The sequence below is a fragment of the Oculina patagonica genome, chromosome 5 (genome assembly GCF_052425735.1).
Source record: "Oculina patagonica isolate OP01 chromosome 5, crgOcupat, whole genome shotgun sequence".
Classification (NCBI taxonomy): domain Eukaryota; kingdom Metazoa; phylum Cnidaria; class Anthozoa; order Scleractinia; family Oculinidae; genus Oculina; species Oculina patagonica.
The window spans coordinates 10,115,154-10,134,198 of NC_135762.1; the positions used below are offsets into that span (position 1 = coordinate 10,115,154).

Genomic DNA, 19,045 nt, shown 5'->3' on the forward strand with positions numbered 1-19,045 from the left:
AAAAAAAACACTAAGCTGGCTCATTATCAAGTCCAGCTGGTTTCTCTGGCTGACAACTCTAAAAGTTTACCCAGGTCTTTATTTTTGTGTGAATTTTCAGCCAGATTGAAGTTGTCCCTTAGCCGGTGAATTTAACTAGCAGCTGGCCCTTAGCACCATCCCTGATTCAACATCCATGGTACCCGTTTGCATGCATGCTAAGTTGAACAATAATTATTGATCTTTCTGTCTATGACCTTTTACAATTGTCCATTTTACAGTTGCCTGCCAAGCGACCTAGCCTTTGAATGGTAGTGAGGGTGTACGTGACCTTGCATTGATACAAACCTCTCTGCTTTATTATGTAAGTGAACACTAGTTAGCATCAGAACAACATGATTTACACAACCAAAGCAGTGACAGGTCACCTCCAGCCTCACTACCATTCCAAGGCCAGGTCACTTGGCAGGCAACTGTAAAATGGTCTATTCACATAACACAAACTTACCATCAACTCTTATACTTGTTAGCCTATGATCCGTCTTGCTATAAGCCGTCAGCACACATCTGTAATCACCACCATCTTGCATTTGAGCATTTGTAATCTTTAAAATAGCCTTCACTAAATTTTTGGTCGTATCAACAACATTAGTGACCTTGCTGTCTGGGACATTTTCCTCTCCTGAGGCAGTTATCTTTTTCCATTGAAGCTTGCTAACTGTAACACCTTCAGTTTCACACAAAATTTGTCCATCTCCTCCTCGCAACAGAATCAGTGCAATGTTAGGGACCAATTGGAAATGCTTTGGCAATGCTCCTATAAAGTAAAAAAAGTAACAACACATTGTTTAATAATAAAAATTATAGCAATTGCAGCACACCATGTACATTTGTAAGCAGTACTGCAAAAGTCACATCACACTGCAAAATAATAAAAATGTAAATAATTGTGCACACAAACATGTACTGTACATGTATAATATACATATATAGTGATAATAATATACATATATAGTGAATCTATGTATTCATATAGCCAAGTCAAAATGTTTCAAATTAGTAGTAGGCAAGATACATGTAGCTGGAGTAATGGGCTGGGCAGCAGAGGCCAAAAGCTCTTTTGGACGCCATCTTGTTTGTAATGTACAGAAAAGTTGTCAATCTTTATTATATTTCTCAACAGCATGATCACATCCTTCGACAGCAATAATTATTATTTTGTTGCTAATAAAAAATATTTTGGCAATGTAGAATAATGCCTTTTATTCAGTTGGGCATGTTCATAGTAATTTTCTTGGACAATTCTGTCCAAGGGGGAAAGGCGCAATGAGGTTAACCCTATGTGAAGCACCAACCCGGGAAACAAGGCCAGACCACGACACCGGGAACTCTGTGCCCTACTCTTTGCGATAAGTGTGTGGGTTCTTTAACGTCCCCTGTTGACCATACAACACTGAAGATACAGGACACGGGACCTACGGTTTATCGTCCTTATCCGAGAAGACTAGAACATCTAAACATTAGCAGATGTCATAAATTATTGCAAAGGCAGCACGTTCTCCTCAGTTACTTTAAGACCCTGAGTGTTGGTTCGGTCTGGGAGTCGAACCCGAGACCTCCTGCACGGTAGTCCGGCACTCTACCAAAAGAGCGGGCGAGCCCGTATTATTTCAATTTACTTCAAAGGTGATGTTAATAATTCTTAACTCCAATTCATAGTCGCAAAATTCAACCATTTAATTAAGCAAGACTCCAACGACTTCGGGTAAACCCATGTTCACCTCATCCCACTCCCTGTGTGAATGAATGGTTTCCTTTGTATAACCCCCAGGTGGGCAACCTTTACATTCCTTATAAGGAAAATAGCCACCTTTGGATCTTACGAGCTTCACACGAAAGAAGGGATTATCTTCCTACCCATGGTATTATACACATAGTCCCAAATGCAAATTAGCTTAGTGGTCCACATGTAGGAATACCTACCCCCAAAGGCATGAAATGGTGCTTTTTTTCGGGGAGTGGCCAGGGGCACTCCAAATGCAAATTAGTTAAGCATCCAGGTCTTCTCGGTTGAATAAAAGCCTGGTTACCCATGTATTGTGATCGAACAACGAAAGAAGTAAACAGAGTAGTAAAGAAAAGATTTTAGTGGTAAGATATTAGCTTTTAACTTGGAAAAACTCCACTTATCCTATAGCTCATGATGTTACTGTATGGCTTACATGTACACTTCTCGTGATAAAAGCAAAGCAAGATCAATGAAATTGTTGTTTTAAAATGAATTTATTGTGTGACTGATTTTTGGCAAGCGTGTTTATAATAACTGTTATCACATCCAAACAGTGCTTGTGGAATATGTGGTTCCAGAAAATATCTAAACCACAAAGGTCACACTAAGGGTCATCAACTGGAAGTCCTGGGGAAAAGGGGGTCTTAAGGTATCAGCCACCGTTAAAAAGTTAAATTTTTCTAAATTTGAGATTTTGTGATGTTCAGATAAAGCTCTTCAAAGGCGTTCTTTTACAAAAAAGTTTAAGAAAAAATATTTTTTCTGCGCGAAGTTATTGTGCGATAAAGTTTTTGCAAGGTTAATTATGTTAATTGCCCGTTGAGATGTCCTGTCAACGCGTCACGAAATACCAGCTCCATTGTTCAAGCAAGAAATTTGCAAGAAAAAGAGTTCTAACTAGGAATTTCATTAAGAAAGTGAGTGCTGTCGAAGGTGAATGAAACAGGGTTAACTGAATTGAACAGTCAACAGGTCTGGATAGTTTTTGAACTTTGGAGGGTAGGGGTGTCCAAAGTAGGCCCTAGCTGATGTTTTGTAATAATTAATACAGCAAGCAAGTGGTGTTATTGAAAAATGGCCCAATCGTAAGGCTAACGGAGTTGTTTGACCCACACTGGGAAATTGCTGAAAAGGCTTTGTTGTTTGCTGGGTGGGGAAAGTGGTTGAAAAGAGTCTTCCGCCACTTAAATTAACTTTTTGCATCGTGGACGCAGAGATATAATTTTTGTCGTGACGCTTTCGATACAACGAAATATGAAATCACGTTTTTCGGAGTGTGTTAATTATCAACAGACAATCACTTTCGCTCGCGTGATTATCTTTCGCTCAAGAATACTCGGCGTACCGTATTTTCTCAAATAAACGCCGGGGGCGTTTATTTAAAACTTGGCCTCAGAGACCCGGCGTTTATTTGAAGCCGGCGTTTAATCGGGGTCCGGCGTTTATTTATGAAGTAAAATTTTCAATCATTTTTAAGTTGATTTATTATTTCACATTCTTCGAGACCCATGAACAGTTTGTCGTGGCGGGACGTTGTATCCCTTGGACCCGACCTCAAATTATGTCCGTTTTTCTCATACATACGGCATTACATACGGCCCGTGTATATTGTAAGGCGGCCTTGAAGTCCCTATTACTGTTCAATGCGCGATTTCCACCCAGATAACACAATTTTTGACAAGGCTAAAACAACTGATAAACAAACGCTGGAGGGATCCTCGCGATTTTAGCGACAGCGAGCACTACAACAAAAGAAAGAGAGTGCGTAAAAAACAAAAAGAGCATGCCGGAACATTGACTAACATTACTATATTTTCAATTTTGTGTTGTTGTACGTCATAAACCGCAGTTAATGTTACGCCAGACTTATTCGTTAAACATTTATTAAAATAACAAAAGCCGTATACCATATAGTACGCGTCATATCAGTGCTTTTCTAGTGAATATCTTCACTTATTGGATCGACTCAAATAAACGCCGGGACCTCGATTAAACGCCGGGACCCCGAATAAACGCCGGGGGCGTTTATTTAAAACTTGGCCTCAGAGACCCGGCGTTTATTTGAAGCCGGCGTTTAATCGGGGTCCGGCGTTTAATCGAGAAAATACGGTATTTGTTTCTTTGACTGGGGAGATTTTCACTATTGTTAACACCTTCGAAACCCTCGTAGAAGCGGACATTTAGTTCTTGTCGCGACGCTTCTCAAACATCGAAGATAAAATCCGCAGTTGTCGGCGCGTGTTTATATTCAATGATGAAACAAGAAAATTCGCTCGCAAAAATGTCGCAAGCATACTCGGTGCATCGTTTCTAGCTAAATCACATTATTTTTCTTTGAGTACAGAGTTTTTTTTTTACTGTTAGAAACAGTTTCGTAAACCTTGTAGAAGCGGAGATTTAATTCTTGTCGCGACGCTTAGAAAGATAAAATCACTCTTGTCGGCGCGTGTTTATTCACGAGATCAAACAAACACTTTCGCATCGATTTAGTCTAAATCGTGAATTGTTTCATTGACTACGAAGGTTTTTGCTGTTACAAACACCTAAGCGGAGAATTATTTTTTGTGAATGTCGGACGTTTCTAAACAAGAGAAAGAAAAAAATCCGTCTCGAAGTTGACAGCCATGTGATGTGCGCGTGATTGTCGTTTCAACTGTCCCGGATAATTCCTCGCGAAGCGAGGCCGAAGGCCGAGCGTAGCGGGGTGTATAATTTTGTCCCTCAAAGGGCTCAGGCGGGATGAAATCTCGTGTGGAGTTTACGGTCATATATATATATTTGTGAGCTTGGTGTCTGGCGGAAATGACGTCACACGGCCGCGCGCTGGTGGCCTAATGGTGTGAGGCATCGAACTTGAAATCAGATCTTCGGGACTGAGGGCGGGGGTTCGAATCCGGCTAGGGTTTTTTTTATTATTATTATTATTTTTTTTTGTGGGTTCGAATCCTGAGCCTTTCATTTTTATCGTTTTTCTTTTCGGATTAAAATAACACTGATTTCCACATAATACTCCCTCAACGCCTATTCAGGCTATAAACTGCTGGTGTTGAAAACTGTTCATTGTTGTATGAAAATTTGCCATTTCGTTCTGAACCCATTGTCTGTTTAGTTCCAGTTGCTGTTGCTTTAATTGTTGTTGTTGTCTACGCGTGGTACTATTTTCTCGAGTAGACTGTATAAATCGAATATTTCTCTCCTCTTCCGATTCTAATTGTAAGCGCGCTGCATCACTTTCCCTTCTTAATTGTAATCTATCCTGTAGCTGTTCAGTTGATTCTACTAAAAGTCTGTCTGTATAATTTTGTCGCAGTAATTGTAATCTCTGTATTCTTGTGTCTTCAGCTTCCATTTGTATTCTATCCGCGGCATTTTGCCGAAGTCTCTGTAATCGTGCAGCTCGTTGTTGTTCAGTTTCTGTTTGTATTCTGTCCGCGGTATTTTGTCGAAGTCTCTGTAATCGTGCATTTCGTTGTTGTTCAGTTTCTGTTTGTATTCTGTCTGCTGTATTTTGTCGAAGTCTCTGTAATCGTGCAGTTCGTTGTTGTTCAGTTTCTGTTTGTATTCTGTCTGCTGTATTTTGTCGAAGTCTCTGTAATCGTGCAGTTCGTTGTTGTTCAGTTTCGCTTTACTGAAAAAAAAAGAAGGCAGTATTGCCGAAACGTCGGTAAAATCGTACCGAAACTTTTAGCGTCAATAACACTTAAAATTATGGTATTTCATGTTGTTCAGTTTCTGTTTGTATTCTGTCTGCTGTATTTTGTCCGTTACTAGGCAACAATGGCCGAGAGCTTCGCGAGGCCCTGCGAGTCACGTATTACTAGTACTCTACTGCGCAGGCTTCGAGTCTTACATCCGAGAAAATTTTGGATTTTTCGCCCTACAGAAAAGAATAGTGTGCTGTCTCGCTGAGGCTCGACAGTAACAAGCGATCAAGCAAATCGCCGAATGCGGGGAGTCGTTTTCCGCACCAACAAGGGAAAGCTGATCGGAAATTCATGTTGAAGAACCAGTTGAAGGTCTAGAGAGTGGTCAAACTGAACAGAAGATGTGCTACTGTTCAATGGAAACAAGTGCGCACATAAATATTGAAAAAATTCAGTGACGGCGGACACTGTCTGCGTTGTGAAGCATTTAGGGTTTACAATCGACGATATTTTTAATCTGAAAATATGTAAGGCTAAAATCAACTTGAATCTTACCCAGCTAGAACAGCTAGTCTCATTTCGGCCAGCCTATTTTCTTTTGTGTTGACCGACCGATATTTCTAGGCTTCGCCTTCACTTGCAGCTGCAATCGCCGTTTGCTACCGGCTTTTGTTCCGCTTTCGATGAATCGGCACACAACCAATTTCAAAGCATGTCAAGAAAATTATATAACTAAGGGCCTGATTACATGAGCCGGGCTGGCCCGGTTAGCCGGGCTGGCTCGGTTTGCCGAGATCTCGGCACGTCTGTCAAACGCAACAAAAATCAACTTCGCGATTACATGACAACCGGGCCAGCCTGGTTAGCCGAGATCCCGGTATCGCGATGCCGGGATCTCGGCTAGCCGGGCTGAAAATTTTCCATGTAATCGCGTTCACCGGGCCATACCGGCTAAGCGGGCCAGCATTAAATTTCTCTTCCGAGCACAATATCCGACGAAAAAATCAATGCTACTCCTTCTAAATAGGATGTAGAGGTAACGTAACCCATCCAGCTGCATAAGTGCAAAAAATTAACCACCAAATTGCCGGAACAAGGTGATCAAGATCATTCGTGCTCTGATCATTCATGCTAAAACCGGGCTGAAAGTCATCTCGGCAAACCGGGCCAGCCCGGCTAACCGGGCTCATGTAATACCGAGCTGAAAGTCATCTCGGCAAACCGAGCTAGCCCGGCTAACCGGGCCAGCCCGGCTCATGTAATCAGGCCCTTAAATGCGACTCCGTACGTGGAGCGTGAAGTTTGAATTTTCTATAAACCTTGCTTTGGGTCCGGTCAGAAGATAAACGTATCTGATCGGCCATGTTCTGCGTAAATGTTTCGCCTGCTGAATGTAACCTGTCGAGCATCTATTGTTAGAGAAAGATGATCCCTTTCTGGGAAGCGTCAATTTTGCCGTTCGATCCATTCCAGGCGTTATAATCCCACTATGAGTAAGACGCCGCAAAAAATATATTTTGCTTTTTTTCTAGGAAAGAAAATTTCGACAAGTTGAATTGACGTTTTTAACTCCAAGTCGGCAGCCCCTGAACCAATTTGGCTGAAATTTGGCCAGCTCATTGCCAGATAGTTTTTCTCCAAAACCGTGTCTGTGATTTTTGTTTTCTTTTTGTCTCGTGTTACGTCACGGTCACGTCGTGAACGACGTGACCGTGACGTAACACGAGATTATCCGAGTGGACTTGGTAGCTCAGTATAGTGCTTTGTGTAAGACCTCTCGTAAGGTAACGAAGTGATAAAGTAGCAAGGAAACAAGGTAAGAAATAGCCATATTTACATAGATACATTTTGCTGATAAGATGCATCGGGATGCTGTTCTTCGTATTGCGCGTTTTCTCTTGTCGAGTTTTAAAAGTGCTTATTTACACGTGTGAGACATATAGTGTAAATGTTTGCATTATAAGGTATGTGTATAATGTAATATATTACATGAAGTACTATCTTAAGTAACACCGCCAAATCTGATAAGGAGATTTTATCTCACATATGTTGCTTAAATAGGTAGTTTTTTTACATGGAAAATGAATTTATCTTTACGGTAGGTTTGTGTTTTGATATTATATTTGCGGTGGGTATTGTTAAAGTATGAATTAGAAGATAAAGCTGTTTTCAAATTTCTGTTTGCGTTACAAGAAAACCATTTTGGCGCGTGTTAGGGTCGAGGGTTGTTGACGTCAGAGCAGTTTTCAGATATGTCAAATAATGTGTCAAAAGGAGAATATTAAGTGAAGTTATCACGCAAACAGAAATATTGATGTGGTGTTCTTAAACAGGATTGCTCCTTACAGAATCATACAGAACTGTAGGTATGTCGACAATATGTCAGAAAAAAAAAACTTTTTTTTGTCGTTTCAATCTTTGATTAGATTCGGATTTCAAAGATGTAATAGACCGTAATAGTCGAACCAGATGTGTGCCTTTACTTGCTGGTGCAAGTTGAAATTTGCGCTGATTAAACTAGTTAAAAAACAACTTGTAGATCCCTTGGACATTTTATTTCCTTGCGTGTGTTCAATTCGAGTATTACACTAAACCATTTTGAAAAACAGTTCAAAATTCCCACATTCACTAAGACACATGCTAAAGGTCAACTCGTCGCAGTAAGAAAGACACAAACAAGAAGCCCTGTGGCTTTATAGACGTGCCTAGTAGCGTTATTTCCTTTTTTGCGTGACAACCGATATACGAATACGATACTTTGCCGCCAGTAAGGTCAAAGGCTGCTTGCCTATTTACACCGCTTTGATGTCTGTTTCCTTTCTTACACTAAACCGCATAAAATATAACTTGTCTCTTTAACTTATATCTTGTTCAAGCCCTTTCTAATTGTCTGGTTCTATTTTGCTCTGTGGTCTAAGAGAGGATTTCTTGTTGAGTTAAATGGTTCATACAAAATGAAAAAGTGCGTATTACGCTAAGGTAAACAAAATTCCTGTTCGCGATATCATCTAAGCAAATGTCTGTTTTCTTTCTAATACTAAAAACTCGTAAAATATAACTTGTCTCTTTCGTTTATATCTTGTACTAGTCATTTCTTATTGTCCGGTTCTATTTTGTTTTGTTGTCTAAGTGAGGATTCATTATCGAGTTAGACCCATGCAAAATGCGTATTACGTATGTAGTTAAAATCCCTCTTCGCCATCATTCCTGCCTTATCTGAGCAATTAATGTCAAGTGGCAGATGACGTAGAAAGAAAAACCAGAGATTACATTATCTCCGTCCCATACCCCTTCCCCCATCCAGACAATTTCAAGGGGCTGATGAAAGATGACCCATTCTAACCCAATCAGAATGCGTCTGCCTCCTTCACAGGCTTTTCCAAGGCCGCGCGGATTTTGGCCGGAGAGTTTTGGAGAGAGGCAGGGATTTTGAGCGAGCGCGAAGCGCGAGCGGTGGGAGATGGGAAGGGGGAAAATATAGAAGTTTTATATTTTCTTCATTCTGGAATAATGCATATAGGTTTTGGAAATTTAGTTATGATAAAAAATTTTCTGTATTTTATAAAGTGTTATTTATGTGTGGTGTATTGAAAAGATTCCTGGTCCTATGGCCTACTGTTAATTTCGGTGAAAACATGACGGTGAATAACAGGGAATGTTATGATTGTACTTCGTTTTCACAACTTAGAAATAGATTACGTGCAGTTGGTCTTGTTCCTTGTGATTGTGGTAGACTGCAAAACAGTCGTTTGTTCTCTTAAGTCGTTGAAAGGCGCAATGCGCCGAACGTTGTGAGCCTGCGAGGCGAGAAAAAACTTTTAGAGTCTCTCCCCAGTCCCACTCACAGTTTTACATTGGCGCCAGACCTCTCGCTGTCGTACTAAGATACTAGTAATACGTGACTCGCAGGGCCTCGCGAAGCTCTCGGCCATTGTTGCCTAGTAACGGACAAAATACAGCAGACAGAATACAAACAGAAACTGAACAACATGAAATACCATAATTTTAAGTGTTATTGACGCTAAAAGTTTCGGTACGATTTTACCGACGTTTCGGCAATACTGCCTTCTTTTTTTTTCAGTAAAGCGAAACTGAACAACAACGAACTGCACGATTACAGAGACTTCGACAAAATACAGCAGACAGAATACAAACAGAAACTGAACAACAACGAAATGCACGATTACAGAGACTTCGACAAAATACCGCGGACAGAATACAAACAGAAACTGAACAACAACGAGCTGCACGATTACAGAGACTTCGGCAAAATGCCGCGGATAGAATACAAATGGAAGCTGAAGACACAAGAATACAGAGATTACAATTACTGCGACAAAATTATACAGACAGACTTTTAGTAGAATCAACTGAACAGCTACAGGATAGATTACAATTAAGAAGGGAAAGTGATGCAGCGCGCTTACAATTAGAATCGGAAGAGGAGAGAAATATTCGATTTATACAGTCTACTCGAGAAAATAGTACCACGCGTAGACAACAACAACAATTAAAGCAACAGCAACTGGAACTAAACAGACAATGGGTTCAGAACGAAATGGCAAATTTTCATACAACAATGAACAGTTTTCAACACCAGCAGTTTATAGCCTGAATAGGCGTTGAGGGAGTATTATGTGGAAATCAGTGTTATTTTAATCCGAAAAGAAAAACGATAAAAATGAAAGGCTCAGGATTCGAACCCACAAAAAAAAATAATAATAATAATAAAAAAAACCCTAGCCGGATTCGAACCCCCGCCCTCAGTCCCGAAGATCTGATTTCAAGTTCGATGCCTCACACCATTAGGCCACCAGCGCGCGGCCGTGTGACGTCATTTCCGCCAGACACCAAGCTCACAAATATATATATATGACCGTAAACTCCACACGAGATTTCATCCCGCCTGAGCCCTTTGAGGGACAAAATTATACACCCCGCTACGCTCGGCCTTCGGCCTCGCTTCGCGAGGAATTATAGAGGCCCGTAACCAGGATTTTTCATGGGGGGTGCGTATGAGCGACTGTGGCACGAAATCTTAAGCGCCGCAGGCGCGTTAATGTAGGGGGGAGGGGTCTGGGGGTATCCTCTCCCAGGAAATTTTGAAAAAATAGGCATTTCGTGCGTTTTGAAGACAGTTTGTTAGGAGAAAAGGCAGGTAAAAGTGAAGAAAACGACGACAATAATTCTAGTACATTTTAAAATTCAAATCACATTTTTCGAAACAGAACCTCAAAAACGTAGTTTACAATTTATTTAGCTAAAAATGTCAGCAGCACATAGAAGGAAAACAGGAAAAAGATAGGTCTCTTCATTTTAGTGTCAAAATGGTTATTACATAAATCAGCCAGAGTCGGTTTGTTGATCTTTTAGTACTGTCCTTGGGTGTTTCCGAGCCCAACAAGTACCCAGTCTCCTCTCTTTTGGTAGCGCCTGGGAATGGCACTTCGAATGGCACTTCGAATGGTTCGACTATGAAGGACATTAGGTAGAATGTATCGTTGAATTTAACCTATAATCACACAATTTGGTCTAAAATATACCACACGAATCTTCAAATGGTGGATCTTCAACCCAAAGGACCATATTGAATGTAAATAGTCGAAGTACAGAAATACCATTTCCCTTTATTTATTTATTTATTTATTTATTTATTTATTTATTTTAATATATATATATATTTTTCACAATGAGCGGACTTCCAAGGCTCGTGGAGGGGGGGGGGGTTGCGAACGCACCCATCGCACCCCCCTCCCTACGGGCCTGTTATACAAAGACCGAGTGCGTTACATGCGTTCGCAAAAGATACGACTAGCTGCAGTCTATGATTGTGGTGGAAATGGAGACTGTTTTCGTTTTTCGAAGGGTTAGTCATCAGATATTTGACTCGGTAGCAAGTCATTTGCTGCCCTGAGCGCCGATGGCGAATAGGGAAGTAAGTAATTAAGTATGAAAGTAGCAAATCATAGTGCGTTTTAGATAGTGCGTTTTGCAGTTGTTGAATACATTAGAAATCATTGCGAAGATTTTGTTGAGTTTTTGGAAGGGCAGTCTTGGTTTGACTATTTGAGTAGAATGTGTAGAAAGGGCACATGGTGCGATGCTTGTATAGCACAGGCTGTTGCAAATGCTTGAGAATGAAATTTGAGATTTAATATTGTAGAATCCGGAGATGGTTTTTCTGAGCTTATATGATTGTTAGCAACGGTTGCTACTTTACTGATCTGAAACACGAGACAGCCCAACGGGCACTTTGATTTCATTTTCGAATAATTTACATTTTTCCACAGGAAGTGCTGATGATTCGTCTCCCCTAACTTTATCTGCCCATTTTTTGGAGAAAACTTTATCTGCCCTTTTTTGGAGAAAGGTGTTAAGAGACAAACGTGATGTTAATCGTTTTCGTACGCTTATTTTTGGCGGGCCTGGAGCTTCATTTACACAGACATGTACTTTTGCAAAAACGTCTCAATTTTGCGTTTGTTTTAAGTTTTCATGAACTATTACGCTTTCAGAAAATGTGTGGTTTGTAGGGGTTTGTATTAAAATCAAAAGCGCTAGAGCGATCCGCGTGCGAACGGTCCTAAAGGGTGGCTGATACCTTAAAAGGCCAACACAATTAAAGGAACATTTGAAGCAAAACTGTAATATTAAGTGGAGTGGGGTGAGACTGGGGAGAAGGGGGGTGCCCAGGGTGTGTTAAACCGAAAAACCCTTTAGAGGGAAGGGGTCCAGTACGGGCACTTGCTGGAGAAACATGATCTAACAGTATTTTTTTTTAATTTGAATTGTTATTATTATAAGTACATTTTTATGGTTAAATTCTATATTACAAGTGTAGTTGTCTTTATCATAACCCATTGTATTGGCCGACTATTAGGCAGACTTGCAATCTGATTGGCTACGCAAGGGTAGTCTAATGTTTGATAAACTACATTGTACCCAGACCAAGTGCAAGAAAAAATTGCCAAACCTAAACCAATCCGCTTTCCCAGATTTTTTTTGTTAAACAGATTGGTCTCTTATTTTGGTTGTGCTAAAAATTAATAATTAGATAGTTTGCTCTCAGTTTCTATCCGCTGGTGATAGTTGACCATTGAGAGGCAAAAATCAGCCGATTTTGTGTAATTTATTGTTAATTTAGCTCACCTGACTGAAACAACATATAGCCTTTGGACTGTGGCCAGCGAATAGTTTGGCCTCCAGCTGTTGCCTTGCAGTTATACCTTCCACCATCATTAACACCTAGGTTCAGCAGGGTGAAAACTTGTCCATTTAAAATTAGTTTATTTGGTTCAACAGTTCTTTCAGTCCAAGTTACGAAATTTTTGGCGTGCAAGAGGAAGACTATAGCATTCGGATTATCAGTTGAGCAGTTTATATCCGTATTCATGCCCAGGAAGCCATACAAGATATCGGGTGGTGGATCAATGAGAAATTTCAGCGCCCCGGCACCTGCAGTAAACAAACATTGATGAGTAGAAACAAGTAAGAAACTACAATGTAATTAATGAGAGAGTTAATTCACAGGAATGGGGACATACTTCAGGTACTGAACATGAAAGAAGACACATTGTTAAACCATTGTTTTGTGAGGCATCGTATTTTGGTCAGTATTGTTTGTTTGTTTGTTACGTCATTTGTGTCGGTTACACAAAGTAACTGCCCAGGGATGACTTCATCCAAGGAAAATAAATAACTGTGAATTGCACACTTAACAACAAAGTTTTGCCTTACAATATATTTCTAGAGGGGCCCTTTCTAGAGCAACCTCGATTAACAGTACAAACGTTTTCTAAATGATAAGCTGTCAGAGCTGTTGTGATTAAAGTGCTACAATGGTGAAAATCGCGTCTTTCTTATCTACGCCGTTTAAAAACATTAATAAGTACTCTGTATGCGAAAACAAATGCTATTTACTGTTTTCAAATATCTCTTTTCATTCCAGAGCAGGGGGGGGGGGGGGAAAGGTGTCTCTAAGGAAAATGTTGGTTCAATCATCACTGCCAGTATGACGTCACGCTTCGCATGAGTGATATTAAAGATGGCGGGCAAGCGTCAATCGAGAAACGAGTCAAGAATGTGGCATTTTACTCCGTTGCCTTCCTTCATTTACTCAAGTCAATAATGCAGAGATGTTAGCGAATGCAACCGTCTCTCTTCTGCTATTTTTTGGTAGATAAGACGTTATATTCATTTTTTTAAATCAACAGAAACACCTTCGCAAAGTGTAGAATGATCGATGAAATCTGTAAACAGGTCGAGCTTTCGAGGGTCCTTGCACAGCGAATTTAATTTTTATTGTAAGAGAATAGGAGGTTTGGCACAGGATGTACGGTTCTTGATGTACGTGCAGTATCAGACTTTCAGCATTCGTGGATCTTCATGTCTTTCCTCTTAAAGGTGAAAATCGGAGCAATCAAGAGGAAAAAGGCGCTACACGGTAATTCCAGTTGGTCACCCATCCATGTATTAACCTCGCCCGACAGGATTTAACTTCAGCCAGGTCGGATGGAGCCTGCGCTTTCATTGGGTATTATAGAAAAACAACACACAATAACTTTACTCAAGTCTTTATTAATCGGTAATTTTTACTACTTGTCTTGCGGCAACGAATTTGAACTCATGTCTATTTCGCACAACACGTTTTTCCTCGTTCAAACCACAATGAGAGCGCTTGCTCAATTCAAGCTGGCCAAAGTTAAGGCTTGCCGGGCGGGGTTAACTCTTGGATAGGTGCCCGACTCGAAATACCCCGTGTTGTAAGCTTTTCTTTTTATTTATTTATTTTTTTCAGGAGGTATGCAATTAATGAAATTTAAGAGTCGTCACGGCAAGGAAAGCCCCAAAATACAACAGAACTGCACAGATGCCAACAGTAAAACATTATAATAAGCCAATGAATGCGAATAAAAATATATGGAAAAAGAATTCTACATGAGATCGCGAAGCAGCGATCGGCGTTGTTGACATGTTCTGGATAAAAATTATACCTTTGCACTCGGACGGAAAGACATGAAGTTTGGCTAACTCAAGCGACACGGAAGGACCCGGAGATTAATCGTTAATATTCAAGGAGTAAAACCTCCTATTATGAAGCGGATTTGAGAAAAATGTTTGGGTGAAAAGGTGGATGTTTTTGATGGACTTCACTTGGCCCGAAAGCAAAATGGCGGTCCCGCCTATTGTCCCGTTCAAGAGTTAAAAATAATAACCAAATTACAGGAAAACGGGCGATACAAAACAGAAACAGATCATACAAACAGAAAGTTAAGGCATCAAACCTAACTACTGGGAAAGAATTAGCGAACAATAGCGATATAAGCACTAATGATAAGCTTTTCTGGACCTCTGTTGTGGCGTACTCGCGATTTAATCCCGCTCATCTGGCCAAACCGAGGGAATCGCTCGCGCGTTGCCATGTGACGTCATACTGGCAGTGATGAGTCGGTCACGAATAAACAACTGGAAACAATAGAGTCACCTTCCCCCCCCCGGTTCCAGAGATATTCAAGTTTTAATATATGCAAATTTGAAATGCGATGACGTCATGGACTCAACCAAATTTTGATCAAATATGAAGATAGAGATAATTATTTCAACTAATTTGTATCGGAAATGTTTGCTTCTTTATAGTAACACTCTGCTAGTTGTGTTCCACAATATGAATTTAACAATTTGGTCACTATGGCAACATACTGAGTTCCAGACCCCTGATGCTAAAGTTATTCCTGGCCAATTTTCGCAGTCCATTTTGATATTTGCCAATGATGCCTTGATATTAGGCATTTCTAGATTGTGCTAGTAAAAGTAGCATATTATGCTGGTAGCACTGCTCTTTTTCTGGCCAAATTATGCTAAAATTATGCTCGTTTTTCCAAATTATGCCACTTTTTTTAAATTATGCTCTTTGAAAAAATTGCAAAAAAGTCCAAAAAATATATTTTTTTTAGAAGCCGTTGGTCTACAAGAAAGAAACGCAACGAATACCACAATGAAATTCAAATAAACATGTGGTTCAGGTTTACATGCACACTAGTACTAGTCTATACGCTCATGTAGCTTGTCTGCGATTGTTATATTGCAGCATTACACTTGCTAGTGCATTGTCTTGCTGCTCATGGAAAGACGCCGAAAGCAGGCTAAAAACTCTTTCTGCGGCAGCCGACGAAGGTTGAACAAGCAATACTTTCTTGACTGCAAAAGACTGAGAACGTTACAAGTTTTCGTTCGGATCTGGCAAGACTGGCATGGCCGACGCCATTTTGTAGCCTTGCCTAATGAGAGGTACTGGGGCTGACATGGTTTACAATGTGACCTCCGGTTCCGGTGCACTCCAGGCCCCAGTCCCCAGTCCCCGGGATCAGTGAACTGCAAATGCTACTAATTGTACTAAAACATTAAATATCGAATAACGTGTGCTTAGGACTTGAAATCAAAAATGATCAAATTATAGGATGAAAAATGATCCGATAATTATCAAAATATGCGAATTATGCTAGCAGTGCTAATTGGGAAAAATTATGCCAGTTTGCTCAAATTATGCTAAAAATTATGCTAGCACAATCTATAAAAGCCTACTTGATATGCATGTTCTGGCAAGCATATAAATGGTTTAGGTAGACGTCTTGGCCGGGTTTCATTTTTTTCCAAACTGAAAATTTCTAAAATATTAAAAACAGATTGATGGGGACTGGAAAAGAGTGAGTTGCCAGGGTAACATAATTTTATTGTAACTATAAGTGTGTCACCTGCAGATCTATTAGTCTGCCAAGTTTCACTGGTCTCTGCAGCAAATTGACCAAAAAAAAATTGGTTGAGTAGATGACGTCATCAGTCCCCCTAATTTGCATATTTTACGAATTTTGTTTAAGCTTAAATATCTACGGAACTAAAACAGATTTGGAAACGAAAAACGCCATTTTGAATCTTTTGTTGAATTCTCTATGATACGCCTAAAATTGCAAGAGTGCCGACCAGTAGTCTATTCCAGGCGTTCGGTTATTTGGGGAGCAGCGCGAAATTTTAGAAAGGAAATTCATTGAGAAGATCAACGGTAGTACTCCCCAAAAATTATTCACTAGCACTACACAATTTAGACTTGCCAACAAGTCGAGCACACAGAGCGTGAAGCGCGAAAGCGAGCGCGAAGTGCGAGTCAGCGAGCGCACCAGAAACGAGAAGCAAACGACTTTTAGCAGGTTTAAGAGTGAATAACAACCATATTTTGACTGCGTTGAGTATGTTGATTATCGTTTTTAGTTAGTGGTTGTACGTAAACTAAACGCGATAACAAATGGGAATGGGAAGTCTAGCGTTTGCCTGCTTACCTTCGTATGGAGCCGATGGAAGGATAACAGCACACGCCAAGACAGTGACGAATCGTATCGGCAGATAAGAACATGCACTCATCTTGTACTTTTGACCAAGTACAACAACTCCTTTCGTGGACGAACCATCAAAACCATGTATAAAATGTTCTAGAACTGTGGAATAAGCTAATTTCTGTTCTGTTACCAGCTGCTTTACCAAGAGCCTGTTACGTTTATCTACGCATGTATTTAATTACTGAATATTTAGATAAGTTAATGAGTGAGGGATGTGCATAATTTTTTCCATGATTTTAACCGGCTTGGAACAAACAGCAAAACATTTTTTGAAAAAGTTTTAAGTCAGAAAAATTCAGAAAACATAACAGTCAAGCATTTGCTTCGTGCTCTTCGTAAACAGACACTGAGACACAAGTTTCGCAATGGAACTCCAATACTGATGCCAGGTTTTGACATTTTTAGTCAAGTCGTCGCGTGTATTGTATGTATATCACGTTCGTTAAGCAGCTGCTTTCTTCTATCCTAAAAGGCCTTATCACGGTTTTCGACGCCATCTTTGTCTCACGTGTATATGTATGCACACAGCTTCAAATGGACGCAAATGTGGATTTCATTGAGCCCGGCGTGCCCAATCGATGAAATTCGGTAATCGATAATAATCGATAGCAATTAATCGATTGATATCGGAAATCGATGAAAATCGATGAACCAAAGAGTTGTGAGTATCGATTTTCATCAACTGTCATCGATTTTCATCGATTTTTATCGATTATATCGATTGTCAGTTGCAATCGTTTAATAGTACTTAATAATGATTTCAGATACGTTTGCACTAGGCATTGGCAATTGAGTCTAACCTATTGTATTTTTTCCTCTTCACAAAAAGTGATCTGTTGTGCAATTGCTGCTTTTCCTCTAAATGTGTAAAAATTACGAAACACTTGATTGAAAGTGTGTTCAAAACTCTCTTCGAAATGTTTAGTCAGTTGAAACCCGTGATTTGTGGACAATACCCTCTAAATAGCCCTCCATAATCTCTGATGTGAACAGACACGGATTCGTTAAACAACGTTTTCTGAAATTACCGACTTCTTCAATTAAGAAGGGTGTTGCCAATGTGCGAGCCAGCGAGCCATGCGAGCCATTTCGGTTAGCCTAAATAGCACTTCGGTTAGCCTAAATAGCACATTGGTTAGCCTAAATAGCACTTCGGTTAGCCTAAATAGCACTCTGGTTAGCCAACAGTTAGCTTAGGTAGCTTGCGGTTAGCCTTTTATTGGGATTAGGGATTTCTGGCTCGCATGGCTCGCGAGTCATGCGAGCCATGCGAGCCATTCAGGTTAGCCTAAATAGCACATTGGTTAGCCTAAATAGCACTTCGGTTAGCCTAAATAGTACTCTGGTTAGCCTACAGTTAGTTTAGGTAGCTTGCGGTTAGCCTTTTATTGGGATTTTTCTGGCTCGCATGGCTCGCTGGCTCGCACATTGTCCTATTAAACTCAATTAAGAAGAGGCCCAGCCATTTCCGACTTCACTCTGGGCTTAACTATCACAGGTTCGCAGGAGCTTTCACTGGTATCCAACTCTACCGGGAACTTTATCAAAATTACAACACTCTTGGACGTTTGTTTAATCATAAAACGGCGATTTAGATTTCATCAGAATGGGCACTCGTGGTAGCCCGCACAATAGCTTCTATTATTAGTACGTTCATTTCGTGCTTTGTTTGACGGCGCAGAACTTCGATTTGACTAACTTAGTGAAAGGATGCGTAATGTATCGCCTTACAAATGTTGTAAGAATTGATAAACGGTTCATTTATTTATTGTAACCGATAATAATCGATTAAATCGATAAAAATCGATACAATTAAGAGGACTATCGACTTTTATCGAATATATTGATTATATCGATTGGTTTCCGATGATCGATTTTCATCGATTGGACAGGCCGGGATGAAAAATATCGAGAAAAAATCGAAATCGATGAAGACGAAATATTCGTCGAATATTTCGATCATGAATTGTATTGGGTAGCCGAAAACTGGTTTTAGTTTTCTCAGATCTGTAAGAATTTCTTTGACAATGAAACACGCCTCGATTCCAACCAGATGGCACGCCGAAGACTGCATGTTTGGATTTTGGTCACGTACTGAAAGTGCAAGACGCGCGCTGCGGCTAATCTTACCGAATACACTCAAAAGCTGACTTCTTTTGTGCCTGAATGGCGTTGACAGCAACTTGTAGGATTTCAAGCTTCTTCCTAATTTGTCAGTTTGTTTTCTTCTTGAACTGGTCGTGTCT

The 19,045-nt window shown here is 40.2% G+C and overlaps 3 protein-coding genes across 5 annotated transcripts in view; 1 reads left to right on the forward strand and 2 right to left on the reverse strand.

Annotated features, from left to right (window-relative positions):
* LOC144655367 (fibroblast growth factor receptor 4-like) overlaps positions 1 to 17,212 on the reverse strand; it is a 48,388-nt gene extending 31,176 nt beyond the window's left edge. Inside the window, exons 1-2 of one of the 2 annotated variants that reach the window (XM_078515608.1) lie at positions 12,562 to 12,834; positions 488 to 796 (exon numbers count right to left, since the gene is read on the reverse strand). In XM_078515608.1, coding sequence (XP_078371734.1) covers positions 488 to 796; positions 12,562 to 12,805 — 553 coding nt within the window. In that variant the 5' untranslated portion in view covers positions 12,806 to 12,834. Of the gene's footprint in view, positions 1 to 487; positions 797 to 12,561; positions 12,835 to 16,742 lie in introns of those variants that run through there. The other variant, XM_078515607.1, reaches the window with a different exon arrangement.
* Positions 1 to 19,045, forward strand: part of LOC144655377 (fibroblast growth factor receptor 4-like) — a 92,256-nt gene that overhangs the window by 53,302 nt on the left and 19,909 nt on the right. The window lies entirely within an intron of this gene.
* Positions 1 to 19,045, reverse strand: part of LOC144655370 (fibroblast growth factor receptor 4-like) — a 92,538-nt gene that overhangs the window by 32,082 nt on the left and 41,411 nt on the right. The gene's annotated exons all lie outside the window — the stretch shown is intronic.